This window comes from Dromiciops gliroides, chromosome 1 (assembly GCF_019393635.1).
Source record: "Dromiciops gliroides isolate mDroGli1 chromosome 1, mDroGli1.pri, whole genome shotgun sequence".
Classification (NCBI taxonomy): domain Eukaryota; kingdom Metazoa; phylum Chordata; class Mammalia; order Microbiotheria; family Microbiotheriidae; genus Dromiciops; species Dromiciops gliroides.
In genome coordinates this window covers 571,147,086-571,174,061 of record NC_057861.1, presented here as the reverse complement: position 1 = coordinate 571,174,061, position 26,976 = coordinate 571,147,086, and the positions used below count along the sequence as shown (strand labels likewise).

The 26,976-nt window shown below is 38.3% G+C and overlaps 1 protein-coding gene across 4 annotated transcripts in view; it reads right to left on the bottom strand.

The window, feature by feature from the left end:
* Nucleotides 1-26,976, bottom strand: part of MCC (MCC regulator of WNT signaling pathway) — a 278,091-nt gene that overhangs the window by 128,536 nt on the left and 122,579 nt on the right. For all 4 annotated transcript variants that reach the window (XM_043977529.1, XM_043977531.1, XM_043977532.1 and 1 more), the window contains exons 2-3: nucleotides 9,628-9,741; nucleotides 4,567-4,709 (exon numbers count right to left, since the gene is read on the bottom strand). In XM_043977529.1, the coding sequence (XP_043833464.1) occupies nucleotides 4,567-4,709; nucleotides 9,628-9,741 (257 nt within the window). The remainder of the gene's footprint in view (nucleotides 1-4,566; nucleotides 4,710-9,627; nucleotides 9,742-26,976) is intronic.

Genomic DNA, 26,976 nt, shown 5'->3' with positions numbered 1-26,976 from the left:
AGAAAAAATTCAGGTTAGAGCTGCATGGTATAGTAGCAAGGGTACTGCTAGACTATGAACTATAAGACCTAGATGTGACACCTGTTAGCTGTGTGATAGAGCTCAAATATTTTACAAATGGGTTATTTGTACTGCCTATTAGGCTTAAGTGGCCCAGGTAGGGGAGGGGAGGAGGCTCGTTGGAGCTACCAACTGTAACGATTGGAATGAGGCCACCTGCTGGAGACTTACTGTAGAAGAGTTCCACTCATGAAATGAAGGTCTTTGATGGCAAGACCAGGAGTCTCTTCTTTGGCGTCAGGAAGTAACGCGGGCGAGTGGGAGGAGGAAGGAAGAGACTGGTGCTTGGGCTCACACTCTTTCCTCGGGACTCTGGCAGAGAAGGGAGCTAAAAATGCGCTCTCCCTTTAATAGATAGGAATCTAGGCCTTTCTCTCTCTTTATCAAATTCTTATTCTCCTTAATAAACGCTTAAAAGTCTAACTCTTGCTGAAGCTTATAATTTATTGGCGACCACTCATTAGATATTTTAGACAGACTAGCTAGAATTTTAGCCCTTAACACAACCACAGCACACAAAGTTTTGCTGTCTGGTTAATTAGCAAGTTAGCCTGGGGTTATCTATGGACCAGGGAACAAGCGAGGTGATTGAAGAACCTGCCCCTCCTTAAATCGTACCAACTGGGATGCCCTGAAGCTTGGAACAGTGCAGCCTGGAAATAATACCCCACTTTAAGGAGTTAAAAGTCAAGTAAAAGATAGGCAAAATGAGCAGACAGAGAAAGGTGAGGACCATAGAAAGTTTATTTAGTGACAAGGAAGATAGAGGTACACCCTCAGAAGAGGATAGCAACATTAGGGCTCCTACATCCAAAACTTCCAAGAAAAATATGATTTGGTCTCAGGCCATAGAGGTGCTCAAAAAGGACTTTAAAGATAAAGTGAGAGAGGTAGAGGCAAAAATGGAAAGAGAAATGAAAGTGATGCATGAGAGTCATGAAAAAAAAAGTCAACAGCTTAAAAAGACAAATTGGTCAAATGGAAAAGGAGGTACAAAAGCTCTCTGAAGAACATCATTGCTTAAAAATTAGGATTAAGCAAATAGAAGCTAATGATTTTATGAGAAATAAAGACACAATAAAACATATCCAAATGAATAAAAAAAATAGAGGGCAATGTGAAATATCTCTTTGGAAAAACAGCTGACCAGGAAAATAGATTCAGGAGAGATAATTTTAAAATTATTGGACTACCTGAAAACCTAGATGAAGGAAAGAGCTTAGACATCATCTTCCAGGAAATTGTAAGGAAAACTGCCCTGATATTCTAGAAGCAGAAGGTAAAATAGAAACTGAAAGGATCTACCTATTCACCTCCTGAAAGAGATCCCAAAAGGAAAATTCCCAGGAATATTATAGCCAAATTCCAGAGCTCCCAGGTCAAGGAGAAAATATTGCAAGCAGCCAAAAGAGAAACAATTCAAGTACTGTGGAGCCACAGTCAGGATAGCACAAGATCTAGCAGGTTCTACATGAAAGGATCAGAGGGCATGGAATATGATATTCCAGAGGGCACAGGAATTGGGATTACAACCAAGAATTACCTACCCAGAAAAACTGAGTATAATCTTTCAGGGGGAAAAAATGGGACTTCAATGAAAAACAGGACTTTCAGGTATTTGTGATGAAAAGACCTGAGCTGAATAGAAAATTTGACTTTCAAATACAAGACCCCTAGAGAAGCATAAAAAGGTAAACAGGAAAAAGAAATTAAGAGCCATGTAAAATGGTTAAACTGTTTACATGGCAAGATGATATGTCTAACTCATAAGAAATTTCTCATTATTAGGGCAGATGATAGAAATAAATGTATACAGAATACAGCGGGCACAGGTGGAAATTGATTGTGATGGGATGATATCTATAAAGTATTTATTTTTTGTTTATCTCTTTTTGTGGGGTGGTTGGAGTTGGGTGACATGCCTGGGGTCACGCAGTGGGTGAAGATCTTGTGTCTGAGGCTGGATTTAGACTCGGGTCCTCCTGGGTCCAGGGTGGGTGCTTTGTCCAATGTGTCACCTAGCTGCCCTATGATGACATCTTTAGGGTAAAATTGAGGAGTGAGAGAAATGCACCAGCAGAGGGGAAAGGGTAGAGGTAGAATGGGGTGAAACCTCACATGAAAGAAACAGGAAAGAGCTTATGGAGTAGCCAGAGAGAAGGGGGAGGAGCAGGGCAGTGAATGAACCTTATACTCATCAGAATAGGCTCAAACACCTTAATCTCATCAGAGCTGGCTGAAGGAGGGATTAAGATACACACTCAATTGGATAGAGTAATCTATCTAACCCTGTAGGAAAGTAGGAGGGGAAGGGGATAAGGAGGGAGGGGTAAAAGAAGGGAGGGCAGATTGGGGGAGGGGGCAGTCAAAAGCAAATCCTTTTTGAAGAGAGATAGGGTGAAAGAAGACAGATAATAGAGTAAATGTCATGGGAAAGGGAATAGGATGGAGGGAAACAGCTAACAGTAGTAACTGTGAAAAAGAGAAAAGGAAAAAAATTGTACAAAAAATATGTACAACAAATCTTTGTGGTGGCTAAGAATTGGAAATCAAAGGAAGGTCCACCAATTGAGGAATGACTGAACAAGCTAAGGAATATGATTGTAATGGAATATTATTGTGCTATAAGAAATGACAAGCAGGATCATTTCAGAAAAACCTGGAAAGACTCATATGAACTGAGTGAGCAGAACCAAGAGATCATTGTGCACAGTGACAGCATTATAGCTCTATGAGCAATTGTGAATGATTTAACTACTCTCAGCAATAAAATGATCCAAGACAATCCCAAAGGAATAATGATGAAGCATACTATCCACCTCCAGAGAAAGAACTGATATTGAAAACAGACTCTAGCATGCTATTTTGCACTTTTCTTTTACTTGAGTCTTTTTAGGTAAAATTACTAATATGGTAATGTTTTACATAATTGCACATGTATAACCTATACTGATTGTTTGAAACCTTGGGGAGGGGAGAGGGGAGGGAAGGAGGGAATGAGAGAGGGATAGAATTTGGAACTCAAAACAATAAATGAATGAGCAAGTGAATGAATGAACAAAAATAAATAGGTAGATAAATAGATGGGTAGATAAATAGATAAATAAATGAATGAATAACTAAAAAACAACTAATTTATTAAGCCATCTACTAATCACAGACTCAGAAAAACCTTTCATTAACTTACTTTAATTTGTTCCATACTAAGAAAAGTGATTTCCATACAGATTTTCTTTCATTTGTTCTAAATAGACCTTTTAAAAAAATAAAGAGAACTTCTTATTTTAATTCTGCTACATATCTACATGAATCAGAACCTTTTATAAGATTATAGGATTTAGAGCTGGAAGGAACTTTAGAGGTCATCTAGGCCAATCCTTTAATTATACAGAGAAAGAAACTAAACTCCAGCAAGAATAAATGATTTAATCTGTGCTACAAAGTTCTGTAAAACATAGTTCTGTCCATTCCACCTCCCTCCTGTGGCCACACTCAGCAAATTCTAGTGACTGCTTATTACCTCCAGGTTCAAATATAAATTTCTCCATTTGGGTTTAAAGCTTTTCCCATCCTGGCCCGTTCCTTTTCCAGCTTTCTGACTCCCCTCCACCTACTTTACAGAACAGCCATGTGACCCTAATTCAGGTAAGAAAATGCTTATAAATAGATTTTCTGCTACTTTTACAGAAGTAGGTACCAAATATCTACTTTTAACAAGGCTGTTCCATGAGCCTTGTTAAGAAGACAGGAAATTTCATCTCTAACCCAATAACCTACTTAAATCAAACCCCTTTGCTTAATGATAATGGAAACTTGAGACAGTAGACAAAAAACCAATGGCTAAGGATGAAGTTTTAGATATCAATAACTCTTTTAGGAATGAATGAAGGACATAAAAAATTCTGCCTCAGTTCCCCAATGACAATGACTCCAAGAAAGTCATTTAACCCTACCAATTACCATTTAGGTATGTAATTTTCATCCACTATTTTGATGACCAGGTTTAGCAGACAGTTAGAATCAATAAACACCATGTATTAGATTTGAGGGATAGTGATAGAAGGGAGAAGTATCTACTCTGCATCTGTAAGTTTATCAGTAAAGGAAATTTTGTCCACCAATGCAGACCAGAAACTGCTTTGTCACTTTTAATTTTGGAACCTTGAGAGACCTTAAGTATCTTCATAAAGGTCAAACAGCAATCGTGTGTCAGGGATAAGACTTGAACTTGTCTATCTGAGGCAATCTCCTTAAATTTCCATAATGAATCAGATTATAACAGAAAGATGCCAGCTACAATACACATAATCACATTTAAACTCAGAGAAGGGAATATAACTTTTATGTGAAACACAGTCAAAATAGAGATGATAAAGGAAAACAGTTAATAATCATGCAGGACTCTCACAAGAAAGGGTTCTATTTATGTCTCTGTAATCACACAACTTATATTTACTGAGATAATTTCTTTTTCAGAAATTAGAAAACCAATCGGGAATACTTTACCTGATTGCTGTTCCTTGTAGGTGGTCAATCTTCTTATTTAGCTCAGCAATGATACTGTGGAGTTCTGTGATTCTTTCCTCATAGCGCATTGTCATTTGTTCCTGAACATCTTCATGTTCTTTCATGAGATGGGATTGTTCTCTCTAACTCAGAGGAAGGAACAATAGAAGAGAAGCATGAGTGAGTTGGGAGTACTATATCTCTCTGGTCATTTAGGTATGTAATTCCATTCAATTGATAGATTTAAATCTTGTCAAATTCCAAATGGAAATGCTGAAGAGGCCAAAATCAAACCCGGATCTGATCAGTTGGCTATTTTCGCACAGTAACATCAACCAAAGTCAAAACTTACTTCATTTCACATTTGTTTAGAGTAAGCCCTGCTTATTATTGTATTATTTTATTATATTATTTTTGGACCTGTGGTTTCCCTGGGATAAGGGAATTCCTGATCAGGAAATTCCCTTTACTGGGGCAGCTAGGTGCTGCAGTGGATAAAGCACCTGCTCTGGATTCAGGAGGCCCAGGGTTCAGTTCTGGCCTCAGACACTTGACACCTACTAGCTGTGTGACCCTGGGCAAGTCACTTAACCCCAACTGCCTCACCAAAAAACAAACAAACAAACAAAAAACCAGGAAATTCCCTCTACCAATGCAGATTGGCATTTCTCTGCAATGGATAAATCTTAGAGTTTCCTCAGTTATTGTGAGCTCAAGTATTTAGTATATGCCAGCCAAAGTTCATAAACCCAGGTATTCTTGAATCTAGGGAAAGCTCTATAACAATTATGTCATTTTGCCTTTCAAGACTCTTTCTCTGCTTAAGATGATCCTAATATATGACAATTACATGGTTGAAATCAGTAGTTGAAAACATTAGAAAGATAAATTATTTTTATTTCATTTTCTAGCTGGTAGACATGTTGATTTCAATACCATATTGATAGTATGGCATGGTGGAAAGAACACTGGATCGAAAGTCAGGAAAGCTGGTTAGACTCCTGGCTCAAGTTCTTACTAGCTGTGTCAGCTTGGGCAACTCACTTCATATTTCCTCATCTGTAAAATGGGGATAAAAACACTTGTGCCACTTATCACTCAGGGTTGTGAAGAAAGTACTTTATACAGTGTCAAATAATATTTCCCAGCCACAAGTATAAGGCAAATTTTACCAGTGTGAAAAACTCACTACCAAAGGTCATTATTTCCAAAAAAACCCTATACAATTAAATTTTATTCCTTTATTTATCATTTATTAAGCAACTGGGGTTTAAGCAAGACCTAGTGTGGGTGCTAACTTCACTAGCTTGTAACTTCAGTGTTTTCAATCCATTTTCTACTCAGCTAAGAGGAGTTCCTAAAGTGTACTTGTGCCCATGGTTCCCTTCCTCTTCTCCTCAAACTTCAGCAGCTCCCTTGAAATGTGATAAAATAAAACAATTCCCACAAAGACGGTGGAGAAAACAAGCTATCAACCACAAGGGTGGTAGCGCTCTAATTCTCACAAATGAAATAGAGGACTTTCAAGCATTCCTAATGAAAATACCAGAGCTGAATAGCAATTTTCATATTCAAATACAAAACAGAAGAGAAGCATATGAAAATAAACATGAAAGAGACTCAATAAACTGAAACTGTTTACATTCTTATATGGGTAAATGATTTAGGTAACTCCTAAGAAATTTAACATTATTAGGGCATTCAGAAAGAGTCATAGACTGAGGGATCAGGTGTGAGTCCATTATGCTGGGATTATTTCAAAAGAAGAATGGAAGAGTGAGAAAGGGATGAACTGGGAAAAGAAGGGGAAGAACGGGGGAAATTATCTCACATGAAAGAAATGCCCAAGGAAGAGATTTACAGCAGAGAGAAGAATGGTGAGGAGAGAAGACAGGCAATGCTTGAATCTCTCTCATCTAAATTGGTTCAAAGAGGGAAGAATACACACACACACGCGCGCGCACACACACACACACACACACACACACACACACACAGATAGTTGGGTATAGTGATTTATCTTACTCAAACAAGGAAGTAGTGCCGGAGAGAAGGTGATAAAAAGGATGAAGGATTAAAGGAGTCATTGGTTAGAAACAAAATAGTGTTCTGCAGAGGGAAAGGATTAAAAAAAGAGGGGGGAGGGCAGCTAGGTGGCACAGTGGCCCTGGAGTCAGGAGGACCTGAGTTCAAATCCAGCCTCAGACACTTAATACTAGCTGCGTGACCCTGGGCAAGTCACTTAACCCCAATTGCCTCACCAAAGAAAGAGAGAGAGAGAGAGAGAGAGAGAGAGAGAGGATAAACAAAAGAAAATAGAATGGAGGGAAATACACAGTAATCATAACTTGGAATGTGAATGGGATAAATTCAGCAACAATGGAAGTAGATAGCAGAATGAATTAGAAAGCAGTATCCAATAATGTGTTATTTAAAAGAAACACACTTCAAAAAGACACAGAAAAATTAAAATAGTGGGATAAAGCAAAATCTATTACACTTCAGCTGAAGCAAGAAAAGGCAGGGAGTAACAATCATGAACTCACATAAAGAAAAAGTAAAGATAGACTTATTTAAAAGAGATAATCAGGGAAACTATATTTTGCTGAAAGACAATGAAGTAATATCAATACTAAATATATATGTACCAAATGACATATCATCCAAATTTCTAAAGGAAACGTTAAACAAACTATAGGAGGAAACAGTAAGACTATGCTAGTGGGGGAGTTCAACCTCATATAAACAAATATATATGTGTGTGTGTCTGCTCCCTTGGCGGTCTGAATGCGTATCTCTCTCTCTCTCTCTGCCTGCCTCTACCTGTCTGCTCCTGCCCCTGCCCGTGTCTGTGTGTATGTATTCTTATAAATATATGTACAACAACTTCTCCACTTCTTCCCATATCTGTGACCTTTGCTTAGTCACAGCCTTCACACCTCTAGCAACACTTGCTGCTAATAAGCTTCCTTATTTTTCACTATCTTAATAGATCACTATTCTAGGCATTTTGTACTTGGTAGTGAAATCAGACATGGGGCTACCATGGTTGTATTTAGATATTATTTCTTTTGTTCTGTTCTATTGTGGTTCTTACCAATTTTCTTTTCTGCTCAATGGTATCACTAACCTTCTTCAAACTCAAGATGACTTGTAAGAACAAAAAAACAAACAAACAAAAAAACAGCTTGAAATGAAGAAAAAAAAAAGCACAAGAAAGTACAATGGCAAATGTATGGGGTTCTGCACTGAGCACAAGCTACTGTGAGCCTAACCTTTGTTTTATCCAGAGAGACTGGATGCAGGGAGGCATCTTGACTCATACAGGTTTTAGCAAGTACAACAGGTACCTAACAAGTGCAACAAGTGCCAAGCAAGTGTTGAGTGTGGCAGCATTTTTTTCTCATCAAAACATATCAAATGCTGAATTAAAAAAGTTTCAAAGCCAACGAGTGCCCAGGTATGACTGTATATACATACTAATTATCTCTCTCTCCACACATATGTATATATGAATATACATATACATATATGATATACATAAAATAAATAAGAAAGAAGCTAAGGAAATAAATAGAATTTTTGAAAAATTAGCTATAATAGACCTCTGGAGAAAACTGAATGGAAATTGTACATGATACTGTCACAATGTACAAGGGATAACCGTATTTGAGGATACTTATCACATTCTCCCTATAGTTTTTGTTTTCCAAGCTCCTTCAAAGCCATTTAGCACTTTAGTAGCCCTCTTCTGAACATTCTCGAGCTCATCAGTGACTGTCCTAAAACGTAGTACCCAGAACTGTAAAGAATTAATTGTTATTTGAGGTCTTTATGACCCCCATCTTTTGGCTAGAATTAAAAAAAAAAAAAAACCTCAGCACATGCACTGGCCTCTGGGGCTCTGGAAATGGCACGGTGCTCCACCCACTGGTTGTAGCCATCACCATGGCGCTGGCACCTCACATCATCACCACTCACTGATGCCTATATGGGCCTGGCAAAATTATGATTGGAAGCCTACTGAGGGCTGTCAGAGTGGGCAGCCAATTGGCTGGGGGCTGTCTGGGGTCTGCTGGGAAGAACGGAGGAGATTCGCCATTCTAGCTTGAAACTGGAAGGTGACAGGACACTGCTGTGTGTTCTCAGCTGATTCCTGGGCGGTGGTGTTATTCAGGTTGTATAATTTCCCTTTTCCCCATTTTATTTCCTTTCCCTTGATCCTACTGATGCTGTTTGTGTGTTTTTTTAAGTTCGTTCTTGTTAAATAAATCCTGCTCTGTTTTGAGGGAGGCTGCTGGTCTCCTTCCTTGCCCCAATATTGCAGCGAGTCGCTTAGCTAACACTCCCCAATTAAAAATTGGTCCCCACAGAACTCAATACTCAAGATATGGTCACATTTTTTGCTGGTAGCCCTTATTCTCAGGATTACAGCTCACTGAACAGCCATTGGTATAAGTATTGAGGTTTAGCCCCAATGCCTTGGGCTCCCCCCCTACCGGAGAAGGGGAGGCCTGGCACCTATGTGTAGCTCCCCTCCTTCCTTGCAAGCCATTTCTTTCACTGTAGATAAAAACTTGTTTTAGTATATGCACAATTATTTTTGACTACTCTGTCTACCCAATTCCAGCCTCTGAAGGCCAGCTAACACTGGGAAAGGCAAATGGATTAAAAAAGAAAGCCCATTGTCTATCCTATGATGTTCAATTGAATGCTCTGTCTACTGAGTATTGATATACATGAGGATATATCTTTGGTACAAGAAATGCAGATGAACAATGAATCTGAAATCAGCAGACATTGGCCTGTACAGCATTTGGGAAGGAATAATGCTTTCAAAGATCAAAAGATGTTCCTTCCCCGCTGTGATAAGATCAGGATTGTCCCTCTCTCTTTCAGGAAAAAGACTAGTTTACCCATGTGTCTGAGAGAGAGAGACAATCCTCAACAAACAGAACTGGCAAACCTTCAAGTGCTCTGTGAATGCTAATTAAGATACATTCTAGTTTTAGAACTCTGATTCTAAAATATAAACATTTTTCAGAAACCTACATCACCCACCTGTGCCTTTGCCAATTTCTTTTCCAAGAGGTCTCTTTCCTTTTCTGTTTGCTGTAGACGATTATTAAGTTCCACTATGTCTCCTTTCAGAGATGCCAGGGCTGCTAAATGGAGCTATAGGGACAGAAACAAAAAACCAGGGTTAAACTAAAGTTTTCGTCCCCCTGCCCATTTTCATGTTATTTTTTGCAACAGTTAAAAAAAATAAAGCATTAGTGTGTGCAGAAAAAGACTAAAGTCCAGGATATACGAGAGGCTACCCATATACAGTGAAGGCCTAAACTGAACTAAGAATAACAGAGTACAGAGAAATGAGAAGCCTGGATATTGAAGCTTTTTGACTCTCAAAGGTCAAATTAAGAATGATAATACAGAATTAGCCTTTACCTGTAGAAAACCAAATAAATGTGTAGTATATAACTTGCGGTCCTATCATGTTATCAGGCTGCCAGGAAAGTCAGATATTTGCAAGGGACTAATTTAGAGGGAAGAAAATTTGGTTCTAGAAAGAAATTCTCTGTGAAGAACCAATAGCTTTCTTTCATTCTATATTTGAAAGGTTTCTTCCCACTTCCTTTGAGGTTTGAAAATCCATCTAACAACTTCTCCTGCCCAAGTTTTACTTTCCAGGACTGGGGGAATATCTGATATCCTAAAACAATTATACAAGTTGACTAAAAATCACTACTATACTATTCAGACTTAGCGGATGGGAAATTTCTGCCCTTCCCAAATTAATGGGGACTGCAGAACACTTCCTCAAGGACTTAGAGCTCAGGGGTGTTCAGAATCACAACTCACTCATTTTTAACTTTTTGAAAAAATAAACTTCAAATACACAGACACAGAAGATATTTTGGAATTGCCTTCTCTGGCAGTTTTTCAGCAGTCAGAAATGGGTAATTTTTAGGATATTATAAGCCTCCTATGATTTCATGAAAATACACTTTTGCCACTGTAATGATTGGAATGACGCCACCTGCTGGAGACTTACTGTAGAAGAGTTCTGCCCATGTATCGAAGGTCTTTGAGGGCAAGACCAGGAGTCAGGAAGTGACGCGGGCTAGTGGGAGGAGGAAGGAAGAGACTGGCGCTCAGTCTCGCGCTCTTTCCTGAGGACGCTGGTGGAGAGTGGAGCTAGAAATGCTCTCTCCCTTTAATAGATAGAAATCTAGGCCTTTCTCTCTCTCTTTACCAAATTCTTATTCTCCTTAATAAATGCTTAAAAGTCTAACTCTTGCTAAAGCTTATAATTTATTGGCGACCACTCATTAGATATTTTAGACAGACTAGCTAGAATTTTAGTCCTTAACACCACCTTTCTTCCCTTTTCTTCTCATGATCCAAAGCAGATACAATTTTTTAAAAATCACTGTATCAATCCCAGATGTCACATGTCAATAGGTTAGTAGAGATGAAAAGTATAGAAGATATCTACCAATTAAAATTCTGTATAATGACTATGAAAAATGTAAGAAAAATTCTTATTAAGCAAATGAAATTCATCTTTTAAGGATAGACACAGCTTTACAAAAAGAAACACTGAAAAGATTTTCTTTTCATGTTGAAGAAAATGTTCCATGTCAATCTGATTCTTTAAATGTCATTCAAGTGATAAAATATCATGAGGATTCAAGTGGGGAAAAGAAGGAAAATGAGATATTGGCCTTAAAAGACCTACTACTGATACATACAAATATTAGACTAGATTTGACTTCAACTACTTGCACTGGACAGCAAAACAAAAAATTAACAGCTGATCTAAAAGCAGAGGAATCTCAGTTTTAAAGAAGGAAAGGCAGTATTTTTACATCCTTCAAATAGGGTTATGGCTGCTTGACAAAGGAGGTGACTAGGTTTCAGAGAAAAAAAAATTTCATGTGAATAATCTCGGGAAATAAACTCTTCAATGATCATTTCGGTGAAATGACCCTATAGGATGGAGTTGGAGATGGCAGGATTTCCCTTTTCAGACACAAATTCAATTGGAAGATATTCCTGGGGCAGCTAGGTGGTGCAGTGGATAAAGCACTGGCTCTGGAGTCAGGAGGACCTCAGTTCAAATTTGACCTCAGACACTTAATACTAGCTGTGTGACTCTGGGCAAGTCACTTAACCCCAATTGCCTCGCCAAAATAAATAAATGAATGAATGAATGGATAGATGGATGGATGGATGGATGGATGGATAGATAAATAAATAAATAAAAATAGAAAGATATTCCTTTAATGTCAGAAACAAAGAGATGTGATAGACTTCCAACTATAGGTGCTTGGGCTTAAGTTTCTGACAAAGGATAGATCCAAAAGAGGTAAGGAATAGAAAAGAATTGAAGCAAAGGATGTATAGGCGACCTTCTAATCCCAGTCTTCTTTATTTATTTTAAGTTAACATTAAAAAGACCATTACTAGGTCTATATCACAAAGAGATCATAAAAAAGGGTAAAGGACCTACATGTATACACACACACACACACACACACACACACACACACACACACACACACACACACACTCTTTGTGCAGTGGCAAAGAATTGGAAATTGAGGGGATGCCCATCAATTGGGGAATGGCTAAACAAGTTGTGGAATATGAATATTATTGTTCTGTAAAAAATGATAAGCAGGCAGATTTCAGAAAAAAAACTGGACAGATTTACATAAATTGATGCTGAGTTGGTAGACTTCTGCCAGTCGCAGACGACCATGGATCAGTGCCTTGAAAAGTCACAGGCCGGGGCAGCTAGGTGGTGCAGTGGATAGAGCACCGGCCCTGGATTCAGGAGGACCTGAGTTCAAATCCGACCTCAGACACTTAACACTTAACTAGCTGTGTGACCCTGGGCAAGTCACTTAACCCCAATTGCCTCAAAAATAAAAAAATAAAATAAAATAAAATAAAAAGAAAAGCCACAAGCCACAATGTGGTTGTGCAGTCTGATACAGGAGCCGCAGCTCCTGCCGCATCAGAAAACCGCGCTCTCTGTTGTCCATCGGTTCCGGCGTCTCATTCGTTTTTCTTCCTCCAGACCTTGGAGGCCCATCTCAGCTGCGTGCAAGCTGCTCCTAAGTACTGAACTCCATTGGGCGCGATCCTCGGTCATCTCCTCCCAGCTGCCAGTGTCTATTCCCAGAGCCCTCAAGTCTCACTTGTGTGGTAAAAAGTGAAAGCTTTTAAGTAAGATTTAAGAGTTGGTTAGCGATAACTGAAGGACCGCCCTTTCGGGGAGGAGACTGTGATGAACAGCCGTGCTAAGCACTCCACTTCCGGGGTGTGAGCTTAAAAACAAGGAGAGAACAGAAGTGGGCTCTCTCTCGCTCTGCACACACACACACACACACACACACACACACACACACACACACACTGACTCAGGTTTGACAGTGTGGTCCTTGGTGATCGGCCTGGTCCTCCCTAACAGCACGTGCTTGATGCGGTTCTCAGCCTCAGAGGTGGCTTTGGGATTTGGTGAGTTCTATACGGAATATAGACTAAGCTTAGATCTAAGACTATTTATTTGTATTTCTACTTTCCTATTTCTCTAATCAGCATCACCTTGTTAGTTGGCTAATAAATTCCCAAACAATAAAAGCTAAGTAATCCATCTTTAACTAACGCTCAGAGGCTTCTTTCTCTTACTGGTCTGGGAGATATATAAGGGAAAGGTTAAAGGGGAGTTTAATGCTCTTATATCCAATTTTAAATCTCACACTTGCATACATCTCTGTAGCGAAGCTGGGGGCATCCAGGAGGTCTTTGGCCTGAGGCTAACTCACCATAGAGTGGGTCTTTAGGAATGCGCCCATCTTTCATGTGGTGCACATGACTGAGCCAGCGCAGCCATCTTTGTTTCAGTAGCGTGTAGATGCTTGGAAGTTGTGCACGTTGGAGTGCTTCTGTGTTGGTGATCCTATCTGACCAAGATATGCTTAGGATGTGCCAAAGGCAGCTCATGTGAAAGCTGTTAAGCTTCTTCTGTTGTCTAGTGTATATAGTCTGATACAGGAGTATATATATATATATATATATATATATATATATATATGGTATATAGTATACCTTACTGTATGGCAGCGAAACATGGACTATATACACTAGACAAGAGAAGAAGCTTAACAGCTTCCACATGGCTGTTAGAGGCATGTATCCCAGCCAACAACACTCAGCACTAAGTAATTGCCTAGTAGATTTCTTTTTCCCTTTGCTTTAACAGGAAGATTAAATGGACATTCTCCCTGAAAAAAATTGAAGGGGGAAAAGAAGAGAGTATAATACAGGCAATTTCACTGACTCTTGAAATATAATGGCCTATTTTCCAGTTTCTGATAGGTACAATTATACTCAAGAGCATATTGTTCCTTTGCACCTTAACAATCAAACTGGAAGCTCTAGGTATGTTTTAAACTTATGCCACCTAGATTCAAAATACAAACAGTAATTAATGCTTATAAATACAGGCCTGACAGAATATACTCTGCCTTAAATGTGTGCTTTAGAAGGATCTATAAGCAGCAGAATAAAAACACTGAATTTGGAATCCAAGGACTGTGATTTAAATCATGGCTTTGACACTTAGAACTTTTGTGATCTTATGAAAGTTATTTTAACTCTGGATCTCAGTTTCCTCAACTGTAAAATGAGAAGATTAAATGACCTCTAAGGCCCCTTTAACTTTAAGCTTTTGTTTCCGTGACCGACATGAATACTATCCATTCCTAAAGTCCAGATTCTAAGGGATCCAAAGGTACCTTCATATGGAACTCTTACTTCACCAGTAATGTCCCTGCTGAATACAAGGAAATTACACCTTGGCATGACACTCTTTGAAGATAAGAAATGTTGCTAATAAGCTATTACCCCTACCCATTTGTCACTTGGTATCCTGGAGATTGTTGTGACTCTTTTTTAATTGCCATTTGTTGGGGGCAGCTAGGTGGTGCAACGGATAGAGCACCGGCCCTGGAGTCAGGCGTACCTGAGTTCAAATCCAGCCTCAGACACTTAACACTTACTAGCTGTGTGACCCTGGGCAAGTCACTTAACCCCAATTGCCTCACTAAAAACTTTTTTAAAAAAATTGCCATTTGTTGCTCCCCCAAAATAAGATGATAAATCTTAAGTAGTTAAGTTCATTTGCCTAACCACACTCTTCAATCTGTTTTTCCTTTTAGTGTCCTATTCTGTTAATATTACAAACTGAATTTTCCAGAGCAGTACCTTGAGTTCATTGGAAGAATGGTATTAAAGGAATCTAATGAAAAAATAAATACAATGCTCTATTATTCAAATTTACTTAAGACCCACATAAGGAATTGCAAATGATAGTCCCAGGGGCAGCTAGGCGGCACAACAGATAAAGCAATGGCCATGGATTCAGGAGGACTTGAGTTCAAATCCAGCCTCAGACACTTGATACTTACTAGCTGTGTGATCCTGGACAAGTCATTTAACCCTCATTGCCCCACAAAAAATATTACTGTCCCACTAATAGCAACTGGGGAAGATGGCAAAGATAAGCCAGGAAGTTACCTGACCTCTCCCATATTTCCCTTGAAAAAAACATTAAATCAAGCCTCTAAATGTATTCTGGAGCTACAGAACCTATAAAAACATGGAGCGAAACAATCTTCTGGCTTTAGATAACCTAGAAGAACTTCAAGCAAGGTCTACCTCACTTTGGTGAAAGGGGAGCAAAGCACAGCACAGAGGGTGTCTGGACAATCCAGAAGGAGGGTATTGGCACTGGCACAGATCAGCAGCTGAGGCTCCTCAGTCCTGGCTCAGCAGGCTAGTGGCACAACAGGAAAGCTGGGAGAATCCCAGCTTCAACACAGAAAGCAATGTGTCAGATGGGATATCCACTACACTACAGGCACAACTAGGCCTGGCCACCTCAGTGCAGTGAGCAAGCTGTGAGCTGTGAAAGCCTCAGAGCAGAAAAAGTGATCAGGGCCCTTGACACCCAGCAAAAGAAGCTTGGGATACAGCCCCCTGTGCCCCAGGAGCAGAGCTCAACTTAAAAAGATACAAAATAGGCTAAAATATGATTAAGAACCCCAAAAAACCCTCACTATAAAAACACAAACTCAGAAGAGGATATCAGTATAAAAATTCATACATGCAAAGTCTCAAAGAAGAAGATAAATTAGGCTGAAGACCAAAAAAGTCCTCTTGGAAGAGATAAAAAAAGATTTTATAAATCACAGAAGAGAGATAGAAGAAAAGTTGGGAAAACAAATAAGATTTTTGCAAAAACGAATCAAAAGCTGGAAAAAAGAAAACAACTCCTTAAAAAACACAATTGGCCAAATGGAAATGGAGGTGCAAAAGCTGACTGGGAAAAATAATTCCTTAAGAATCAGAATGGAGCAGATGGAAGCTAATGACTCAATGAAACATCAAGAAGCAGTAAAACAGAATCAAAAGAATGTAAAATATCTCCTAGGAAAAACAACAGACCTAGAAAATAGATCCAGTAGAGACAATATGAGGATTATTGGACTACCTGAGGGCCATGATAAAAAAAAAAAAAGAACAAGGACACCATATTGCCCCATATTATCAAGGAGAATTGCCCCAATGTCTTAGAAACAGAGGATGGGGAAATGGTCTTGAAAGAATCCAGTAATCATCTCCTGAAAGAGACCCCAAAAGGAAACCTCAAAGAAATATTGTAGCCAAATTCTAGAATTATCAGATGAAGGGGAGAATACCGCAAGATGCTGGGGGGTAAAAAAACAAACAAACAATTTAAATATCAAGGAGCCACAATCAGGATTACACAGGATGTGGAAGCGTCAACATTAAAGGATCTGAGGGCTTGGAATATGATATCCTGGAAGGCAAAGGAGCCTGGATTGCAACCAAGAATCTACTAACTAGCAAAATCCAGCATAATTTTTCATGGGAAAAGATGGACATTCAATGAAATAGGGGATTTAAAAACTTTTCTGATAAAAAGTCCAGAACTGAACAGAAAATTCAGTCTTCAAATACAAGACTCAAGAGCAGCATAAAAAAGTAAAACAGGAAAAAAATACAAAACATGTTATTCAATAAGGTTAAAATGTTTATATCCCTACACAGGAAGAAGATACTTGTAACTCTTTAGAACTGTATCTCTATTAGGGTGTATAGAAGTAGTATATCTAGACCAAAGGTGTCGGTATAAGTTGATTTTGATGTTTAAAAAAACTTAAGGGGTGACAAAAAAGGAATATACTGGGAAAGGAGAGGTAGAATGGGGCAAATGAAATCACATGAAAAGGCACAAAAGACCTACAATATAGGGAAAGAAGGGAGAGATGACCATTGTTTCAACCTTGCTCTTATCAGATTTGGGTGTAGAAATTTATCTTATCCTATAGGGAAGTAAGAGAGCAAAGGGGAATTGAAAAGGGTAAGGCACTGATAGAAGATAGGGCAGAAGTAGGAGGGGAAAGGGGAAAGAAAAGGGAGGGGTACTGATAGAAGAAAAGGAAAATTGAGGGAATTGGTAGTCAGAAGCAAAACACAGGTGAGAAGGAACAGGGTGAAAGGAGAGAGAAAAGTATAAGCAAAAGGAAAAATAGGATGCAGGGAAATACAAAATAATTATAACTGTCAATAAGAATAGGATGGGAGGTAGCTAGGTGGCTTGGTGGATAAAGCACCAGCACTGGATTCAGGAGGACTCGAGTTCAAATTTGGCCTCAGACACTTGATACTTACTAGCTGTGTGACTCTGGGAAAGTCATTTAATCCTGATTGCCCTCCCCCCACCCCCCAACAAAAATCTTAAAAAATATATATAATAGGATGAACTCTCCCAATAAAATGGAAGAAGATAGGAGAGTGTATTAAAAAACAGAACTCTATAATATGTTGTTTATAAGAAACACATTTTAACCAGAGAGATACAAACAGATTATAGATAAAAGGCTGGGGTAGAATATATTATGCTTCAGCTGAAGTAAAAAAAAAAAAAAAAAACCAAACAGGAAAAGCAATCCTTATTTAAAAAGCAGATCTAGTTAAAAGAGATAAGGAATACAAAATAATGTAGGCTGCAGTATGAGATCTCAAACCGTATTATAAAGCAATAAATATCAAAACAATCTGGTTCTGGCTAAGAAACAGAGAAGAAGATCAGTGGAATAGAATAGATAGAAATTTCACTATAGTAAATAACTATAGTAATACAGTATATGATAAACCCAAAGATCCAAGCTTTTGGAACAAAGACCTTATTATTTGACAAAAACTGCTGGGAAAACAGTATGGCAGAAACTAGGTATAAACCAACATCTCACACACTGTATACTAAAAGAATGTAAAAATGGGTACAATTTACACATTAAGGATGATACCATAAGCAAATTAAGGGAATATGGAATCGTTTATCTGTCAGATTTAAGGGCAGAGGAAGAACTTAGGACCAAAGAAGATATAGAGAACAAAACAGCAAAAAAGCTTTTGCACAAACAAAACTAATGTAACCAAGATTACAAGAGAAGCAGAAAACTGGAAAAGAATTTCTGAAACAAATATCTCTGATAAAGGCCTCATTTCTCAGATATATAGAGAACTGAATCAAATTTATAAAAATACAAATCATTCCCTAATTGACAAATGAGTGAAGGATATGAACAGGCAGTTTTCAAAGAAATCAAAGCTATCTAAAATCATATGAAAAAATGCTCTAGGTCATTGTTGATCAGGGAAATGCAAATTAAAACAACTCTGAGGTACCACCCCACACCTATCAGAGTGGCAAATATAACAAAAACAGAAAATATTGGATGCTGGAGGGGATGTGGGAAACCTGGTATGTTGGTGGAATTGTGAAAACATCCAACCATTCTGGAGAGCGATTTGGAACTATTCCCAAAGGTCTATAGAACTGTGCATGCCCTTTGATCCAGCAATACTACTGCTAGGGTTATATCCCAAAGACATCCCCCAAAAGAGACAAAGACCTATTTGTAAAAAAAAAAATGCTTATAGCAGCTCTTTTTGTGGTGGCTAAGAATTGGAAATCAAAGAAATGCCTATCAATCAAGGAATGGCTAAATAAACTGTGGTATATGATGGTGATGGAATATTATTGTGCTATAAGAAATGACAAACAGGATGATTTCAGAAAGGCCTGGAAAGACATGTATGAAATGATATATGGTGAAGTGAGCAGAATCAAGAGGACATTGTGCACAGAGACAGCAATATTGTTTGAAGAAGAACAGTGAATGACTTGATTTTTCTCAACTATACAGTTATCTAAGACAATCCCAAAGGACTATTGATGAAATGTAATATTCACCTCCAAAGAAAGAACTGATATTGATGGAACACAGACTAAAGCAGGCTATTTTTCACTTTCTTTCATTTTTTCTTTTAATCAAGTTTTCTTGTACAAAATGATTAAAAGGGGGGCGGCTAGGTGGCACAGTGGATAAAGCACCGGCCCTGGATTCAGGAGTACCTGAGTTCAAATCCAGCCTCAGACATTTGACACTAGCTGTGTGACCCTGGGCAAGTCACTTAACCCCCATTGCCCTGCAAAAAACAACAACAACAACAACAACAAAATGACTAAAAGAGTAATACTTTGTATAATCATATCTGTATAACAGATATCTGATTGCTTGGAGAGGGGAGGAGGGAGGGAAGGAGGGAAGGAGGAATAAAAATTAGTACCCAAAACTATAAATAAAAACGTTTATTACAGAAAAAAAGAAAAGTTAGGAAACTACATTTTGCTTTCCATCTATCTATCCATCCATCCATCCATCCATGTGATATAGCAACCAGATTCTTAATGAAGAAGTTAAGTGAGCTAGAGGAAGAAATAGTCAGCAAAAGTATATGAATGTTGGACCTCAAACTCCACCCCCATCAGAACAAGATAAATATAAGCACAAAAAAAGCAAGAAGTTAAGGAGGTTAATGTAATCTTAGAAAAATTAAATATGATAGACCTCTGGAGAAAACTGAATAGGAATAAGGAATATACCTTTTTCTTAGCAGTACATGGTACCTACACAAAAAGTGACCAAGTATTAGGGCATAAAAACATCCCAGTCAAATGCAGAAAGGCAGAAATAGTAAATGTATCCTTTTCAGATCATGATGCAATAAAATTATGTGTAATGAAGGTCTATGGAAAAATAATCCAAAAATTGACTGGAAACTAAATAATCTAATCCTAAAGAATGAGTGAATCAAACAACAAATCATAGAAACAATCAATCATTTCATCCAAGAAAATGACAATAATGAGAGAGTATACCAAAACATATGGGATACAGCCACGGCATTTCTAAAAGGAAATTTTATATCTCTAAATAACTATATTAACAAAATTGATAAAGAAGAGATCAACGAATTGGACATGCAGCTAAAAAACATCTAGAAAAATAATAAATCCCCAATTAAATACCAATTAGAAATTTTGAAAATCAAAGGAGAGATTTAATAAAATTTAAAGAAAACTATAGAATAAATAAAACTAAGAGCAGGTTTTATGAAAAACCCAATAAAGTAGATAAACCTTTGGTTAATTTGATTTTAAAAAGAAAGAAAATCAAATTACAAGCATCAAAAAATGAAAAGGGTGAATGCACAACCAATGAAGAGGAAATTTTAAAAATAGGAGGTATTTTGCCCAACTGTATTGAATAAATTTGACAATCTAAGTGAAATGTATGAATATTTATGAAAATATGAACTTCCCATATTAACAGAAATGGAAGTAAAATACTTAAGTAAGCCCATTTTAGAAAAGGAAATTGAGCAAACCATCAATGAACTCCCTAATTACTTGTTTTGTTTTGTTTTTGTGCAGGGCAATGGGGGTTAAGTGACTTGACCAGGGTCACACAGCTAGTAAGTGTCAAGTGTCTGAGGCTGGATTTGAACTCAGGTACTCCTGAATCCAGGGCTGGTGCTTTATCCACTGTGCCACCTAGCTGCCCCCTGAACTCCCTAATTAAAAATCTCCAGAGCCAGATGGATTTACAAGTGAATTCCATCAAACATTTAAAGAAAAATTAATTCCAATACTATATAAACTATTTGGAAAAATAGGTGAAGAGGGAATTCTACCAAATTCCTTTAATGAGACAAATATGGTGCTGATACCCAAATTAGGAAGAGCAAAAACAGAGAATGAAAATTCTAGACCAATTTCCCTAATGAATATTGATGCAAAAGTTCTAAATAAAATATTAACAAAGAGATTACAGCAATTTATTACTAAGATAATACACTATGACTAGGTCGGATTTATAGCAGGAATGCAGGGCTGGTTCAATATTAGGAAAACTATCAACATAATTGATAAAAAAAAACCTAAAAGAAATCATATGATTATCTAAATAGGTGCAGAGAAAGCTCTTGACAAAATACAGCACCAATTCCTATTAAACAACAACAACAATTAGAGAGCATAGGAATAAATGGAGCAAGCATTACATGTATTGCCAATGTTAAAAGCATTCCCAATAAGATCATAGGTGAAATAAGAATGTCAATTATCATGACTATTCTTCAATATTGCACTAGAAATATTAGCTTTAGAAATAAGAGAAGAAAAAGAAATTGAAGGAATTAGTAGCAACTTGGACAATAGTTGGATCTTACCCTTCCCCCCATTTTAATATTATTAAAGCTACAACTAAAAAGGAGGAAAGGCACTTAGTTAGCAAGTATTTTTATCTTGTTGGTAGTTCACTAAATATTTCTATGAAAAATTCCTATTGTAATGGAAAGGTGAGAAGTCTCCTTCCCTCCTGAGAATGTGCTTTTTAATAGAACCATACATGTGTTTGTGGAAATTTATTTTGATTTGGGGACCCTACCTTTGGGCTGAGATTAGAAAGCCTTAGGCCCTCAGGGTCTCTTCTGTGTGGGAGGTGCTGGTGCCCCTCCCCCTCACTTCAGCTGAGCTGGAAAGCCCCATGGGCTGTACAAGACACCAGGTCAGACAGCTGGGGGAAAAAAAATCCCCCAGCTCCCTCCGACCTGAGCAGAGCTATCTGAGAGATCCGGGATAGCCTGTGCTGAGGCACGAGCTGCTCGAGCACACCCCCCCCCCCCACCAGCCACAGCCCTGGCTAGCGGATTAGCTTGGTCTGTGGGGGAGCAAGAAGCCCCGAGATTTTAGTGGAGAGAAGAAAAGGTATATATACACCTGGGGGTTAGACTAAGGGGAGGCTGACAAGGTACGGGGGCTGACAGGAGGACTGGAGGCCTGCGGACAAGACTCAGAGGTTCAGAGGGACAAGACGAGGTGGAGAAGAGGTCAAGCAGTGGCTGACGAGATTAGAAAGGTTGGAGCACGGCAGACTAGAGACAGGGCTACAAGGATGCAGGAGAAGACAAGAAGGACTAGGAGCAGGGAAAAGAGAGGCCAAAGGGCAGACTGAGGAAGCAGATAGACAGAAGGGCTGTGAGAGAGAAACACAGGGGTTCAGCAGTGGCAGTAAGGAGAAGAAAGTTAGAAGCAGGGGGATTTACAAAGTGAAAGGGGCTCGGAGTTAGAATAAAGGACCTGAGTGCCCTAAGGAAAGCAGCAGCTAAGGTCCTTATTGTATTAAAGAAGTTCTGCGCAGCAGGTGGGAGAGAGGCACAGTGGAAAGAGACACACTGCAATGCAGTCAGGTTGTATATTTATTATTTTTAAATAGTATCTCATAAATAAACTCTGCTTTGATTATTTAGTTAAGAGGCTTCTTAATATTTTGCTTATCAATTTAGGAGTGGAGCAGTGTGGTGGAACTTTATAAAGGCCCACATTAAATTAATAGCAGTCAGAGAGCCAAACAGTCAACAGTCCCCAGATTAGTCCACCAGTCAGATTAGCCCCCCAAATTAGCCCTAGTCATCAAAAATATTTCTACATTTGAATGGCGACCACGAAGGGACTTGTGACCCAATTATAATATTCCTAAACCTATAATTTTTCATAAATTTATAAATTTTCATAAGTCCAATTATATATAATTTTTCTAGATTAGTTATAGTTAATAATTAATTTTTTTACATGTTTCTTGCTAATTTACCAACTAGTATTATCCAGAATTCTGACACTGGCTACAGATGTGTACTATTTTTTAAAGAGAAAGTGAAATTGACATTCACTGTCTGTTTAATGTAGTTTTCTACAAGTTGTAAAGATCTCTTTCAAAACTCTTGATTTCTATTGAAAGGGAAGTTTTCCACAATCATTCCTTAATTAATATAATGCAATCCTGTAAAGGTGTCATGAAGTTTAAAATGTGTATGCATGTTATTTTTTCTTTTTAAAATTCCACTGTTATTTCTTTATAATGTATGAACCACTTAGATTGGGTCAAGAAAGAAACATCTGATCAGCTACTGTGCCTTTGGAGTCTTGGAGTTTCAGCAGGAGTCCATCAGTGAAGTAATCATGTTTTGGGAGCTTTGGCTTCAAGAATTCCTTAAGTATACAGGCTTTTATGCCATTAGCAAGGGGCAACAAGGTAGGGGTGAGAATGAGTCCAGAAGGAGTATTAGATTGCTACCCAATTCCCCCTTTCCATTGACCATATAAGTGGAGAGACTGGATAAGTAGAAAGCAATGTATCCTACCAAAAACAGCAAGATACACTGAGGATAAATGGGAGAAACATTCCTCCCCCCCCAAAAAAAAAGAGCACCCAAGGGAAAAAGCAATTTCATGGTCAGGGGCCTCTTGAAAATATTTCCAGTAACCAACAGTTGTGAGTTACTCCTTTGCCACATGTATATGTCACTCATCATCATTGTAGAACCCATGTTTTGGATATACTTGTGAAAAAGTGTGTCCCAGGCTAGGGTGTAGGTATGAGAAATATAACCTATATCTTGGGGAACCCAGTGATGTCCCCTTCTTTCTTAGTCCTTTCTCTCCCCCACCCCAACACCAAAGCCAAGTTCTCCTTGAAAGTAAGATTTATCTGGGTCAGAGGAGTCTTGGGTGGAGACAGATCCATTTGTCTAGATAGCCGAACTACTTTACTGATGAGATTTGGCCTACAAGAACCAGTTCTAGGTAGGAACCTTCCTGCCCCCATTAGCTTAGGTGGAGTCTAGATTCTTTTTCTGATGTCATTCTTGCGAAGAGTTGAGTGACCAGAGTCACATATCCCCAGACTTCATTTTAATATAACACACCTCCAAATCATGCCAACCAATTAGATTTGATTACTATGTAATGGACCTCCTACAGTTAAAAGGGTGGTCATATAAACTATGACCACCACCATTAATGGTCTTTGGTCTGAGAGATAGTCAAATGGCCATCCTTTTATTAATAATTTGCAGGCCTACTAATAAAATGATTAAATTACTCAGAAACTCTCATATTTTTAATTGTCACAGAGGAGATTTGTAAAACCTATTGTTAGTATGCCATCTTAAGAAATCCCTTTGGCAAAAGGCTAACAGTGAATGGGAAGCACACAAGTTGGGGCTCATTAGCAATAGTACTAGAAACTCCATCAACTCCAGGGTTATCTCTAGAACACAGAGGGAGTAGTAGTAATAACTCTCTGGGGCCTTCCCCTGTCAAGATGACTGGAAGTTGAGGAAGTAACCCCAAAGGAGACGCTACACTATTGTTATACAATTTATACGGACAAAACGATTACAAAACATTAGAAACATATCTTATAAAGCACCAATAATTTAGACAACATATAGAATACACCAAAAAAAAACAACTTGCTTTTAAAAGTTCACTTATATGGAGAGACTAGGTAATCAAGCAGAAGTTTGCTGATCTGTTGCTACCAAAAAAGACATGGTTGTTGACCTATGTAAGTTTTCATTTATCTTTAATGAACATATCAGAAATTTTGGAACAATTCTAGTAATTAACCAAGCTACCAAGAACAGAATCAGAACACCTCAACTACAACTGGTTAATATGCAAGCAAATTTTTTCTCTGAACTACATTTCCTTCTGTTCTCTCTAGGAGGGTAGTTTTTTTTTTTAAATTAATATTGCTATGGCAATCAAATAAGGCAATCAAGAAGATAATTATAAAAAGAAGCTTGGAAATACTGAACGATTTATCTCAGTTTGTAATCCTTGTCTGGAACTCCAGTGAATTATCGTGCCTACCTAACTACAAAATTAAGGTTGAATGAATAGAACAAACATTCAGGATTCCTTTAGTATCAAGTTACATGGAGGTTTGGGGACTATAAAATTAGGACCAACTCCCAAGTGGTTCTTAAGCATCTAACCAAAACTTAAATGGTCCAGATAGTTCATTCATCATGGAATATCTTTCTGAAAGACCTTCCAATCTCCCCTACCCTTCTGCCATTGGTAAGTTCCTACTGGATCTTCCATTTTTTTCTGGGGCATGGGGAGGAGATTAAGGCTGAAGTATTTTCATTCTTCTTCTGGCCCTGTCCTGACTCCTCTGGACTTCAGGATATGGTTATATCCTGCACCCATCACCTTCTTTTTCATAGCTTCTTTCCCAGATTTCTAGTTCCTTTTTGTGCTTTGTCTTCTCTCATGAAAAGGTCTTTGACAACAGGTCTTTCTTTTTGCTTTTATTCCTATCCACAGCACTAAGAACAATTCCTGACATATAATAAGCACTTAATAAATGCTACTTCCTTCTGTGGGGACCAATTTTTAATTGGGGAGTGCTAGCTAAGCAGCTCACTGCAATATTGGGGCAAGGAAGGAGACCGGCAGCCTCCTTCAAAACAGAACAGGATTTATTTTAACAAGAACGAACTTAAAAAAACAAAAACCCACAAACAGGATCAGTAGGATCAAAGGAAAGGAAATAAAATGGGGAAAGGGAAATTATACAACCTGAAAAAACACCACCGCCCAGGAATCAGCTGAGAATACACCACAGACTCTTCCAGCACCTTCCAGCTTCCAGCTAGAATGCCAGAAAAAAAACTCCCTTCTCCCAGCACCCCAACACAGTCCCCAGCCAATTGGCTGGCCACCCTGACAGTCACATGACTTCCCTCACTAGGCTTCCAATCATTATAATTTTGCCAGGCCCATGTAGGCATCAGCGAGTGGTGATGACCTGAGGTACCAATACCATGTCAATGGCTACAACAAGGGGGTGGAGTGCCATGCAGTTTAAGGAGTCCCAGGCCAGTAGACACCGAGGTTTTTCTTTCAAATTCTAGCCAAAAGATGGGGTCATAAAAAACCTCAAATAACATTTAATTCTTTACATTCCCTACTTTGTTTCATCAAGAAACACAGGGATGTTTCCTTGAGGGAACAATAAATAATAAATAAATAAAATAACAGAATATCATAACCAATGCTGACAAACAATATACTAATAACAATATAGGAAAGGGAAAATACATATTACAGATGATGTATATAGTAACAGAAGGAAAAACAAAAAACAAAAATGTCCATTTAAAGTCCTTAAAATCTTGTCTTCGAAGGAGAGTTGAGATGTCATCAGGGGAACTGGACTCTGGTCTGGATTATGGCTGTCTCTGGATTCTGGTTGTCTCTGGAACTGCTGGATTTAAATTAATCTTTAGCATAGTATTATCCAAAAATGTTCAAATTATACAATGAAAGTTCTTCAAAATATACACAAGTTTAAACTTGATATATATACAGCATATTGGAGTCCCCCCATTTAACTATAATACTAACAGGCATAGCAGATTTAACAAGCCCCACTTCAGTAGAGGATGAGGCCCATAGGGATTCAGGAATGTCAGAGGGAATTTTGGATGTATCCCCTACTGCTCCTTGAGCATCTGCAATCAAAATTGGTAATAAATGAACAGTATCCTCTGGCAACCGCAGAGACAGCCCCTTGTGGAGCACAAGATATGGTTGCTCTAAGTTTACAAAGGAGATCATGACCTAATAAATTTACAGGGGCATTGGGCATAAGTAAAAATGAATGTTCTACAGAAAAAGGCCCCATAGATACCATCCAAGGGATTAATTCTGCCATTCTTTGGGCCTTACTTGAGACTCCTACCACATATATAGATCCAATAGCATTGCATCCAAGGTCTGGTTTACGCACTAAAACTGATTTAGAGGCTCCTATATCTAACAGACAATCATAATACGTGTCCCCAACTTTGAGGGTCACATGAGGTTTGTTGCTCTGGGGAGGTGAATGGATTGGTACAAGAGGGTCCAAAAATTCAGGATCTGGAAAAGTAAAGCTTTCTGTATTTATTTTCTACTCCTCCCCTGGACACCTTCAGTCCTGTGTCTCCCTCTGAGGGATTCTAGAGTTACCCTGATTCTGATTCTGATTCTGTCCTTCTGTACCTCCCTGATAGGGTCTACGATTATACTGATTCTGGTTGTAATAAAGTCTATAATTATCTTGG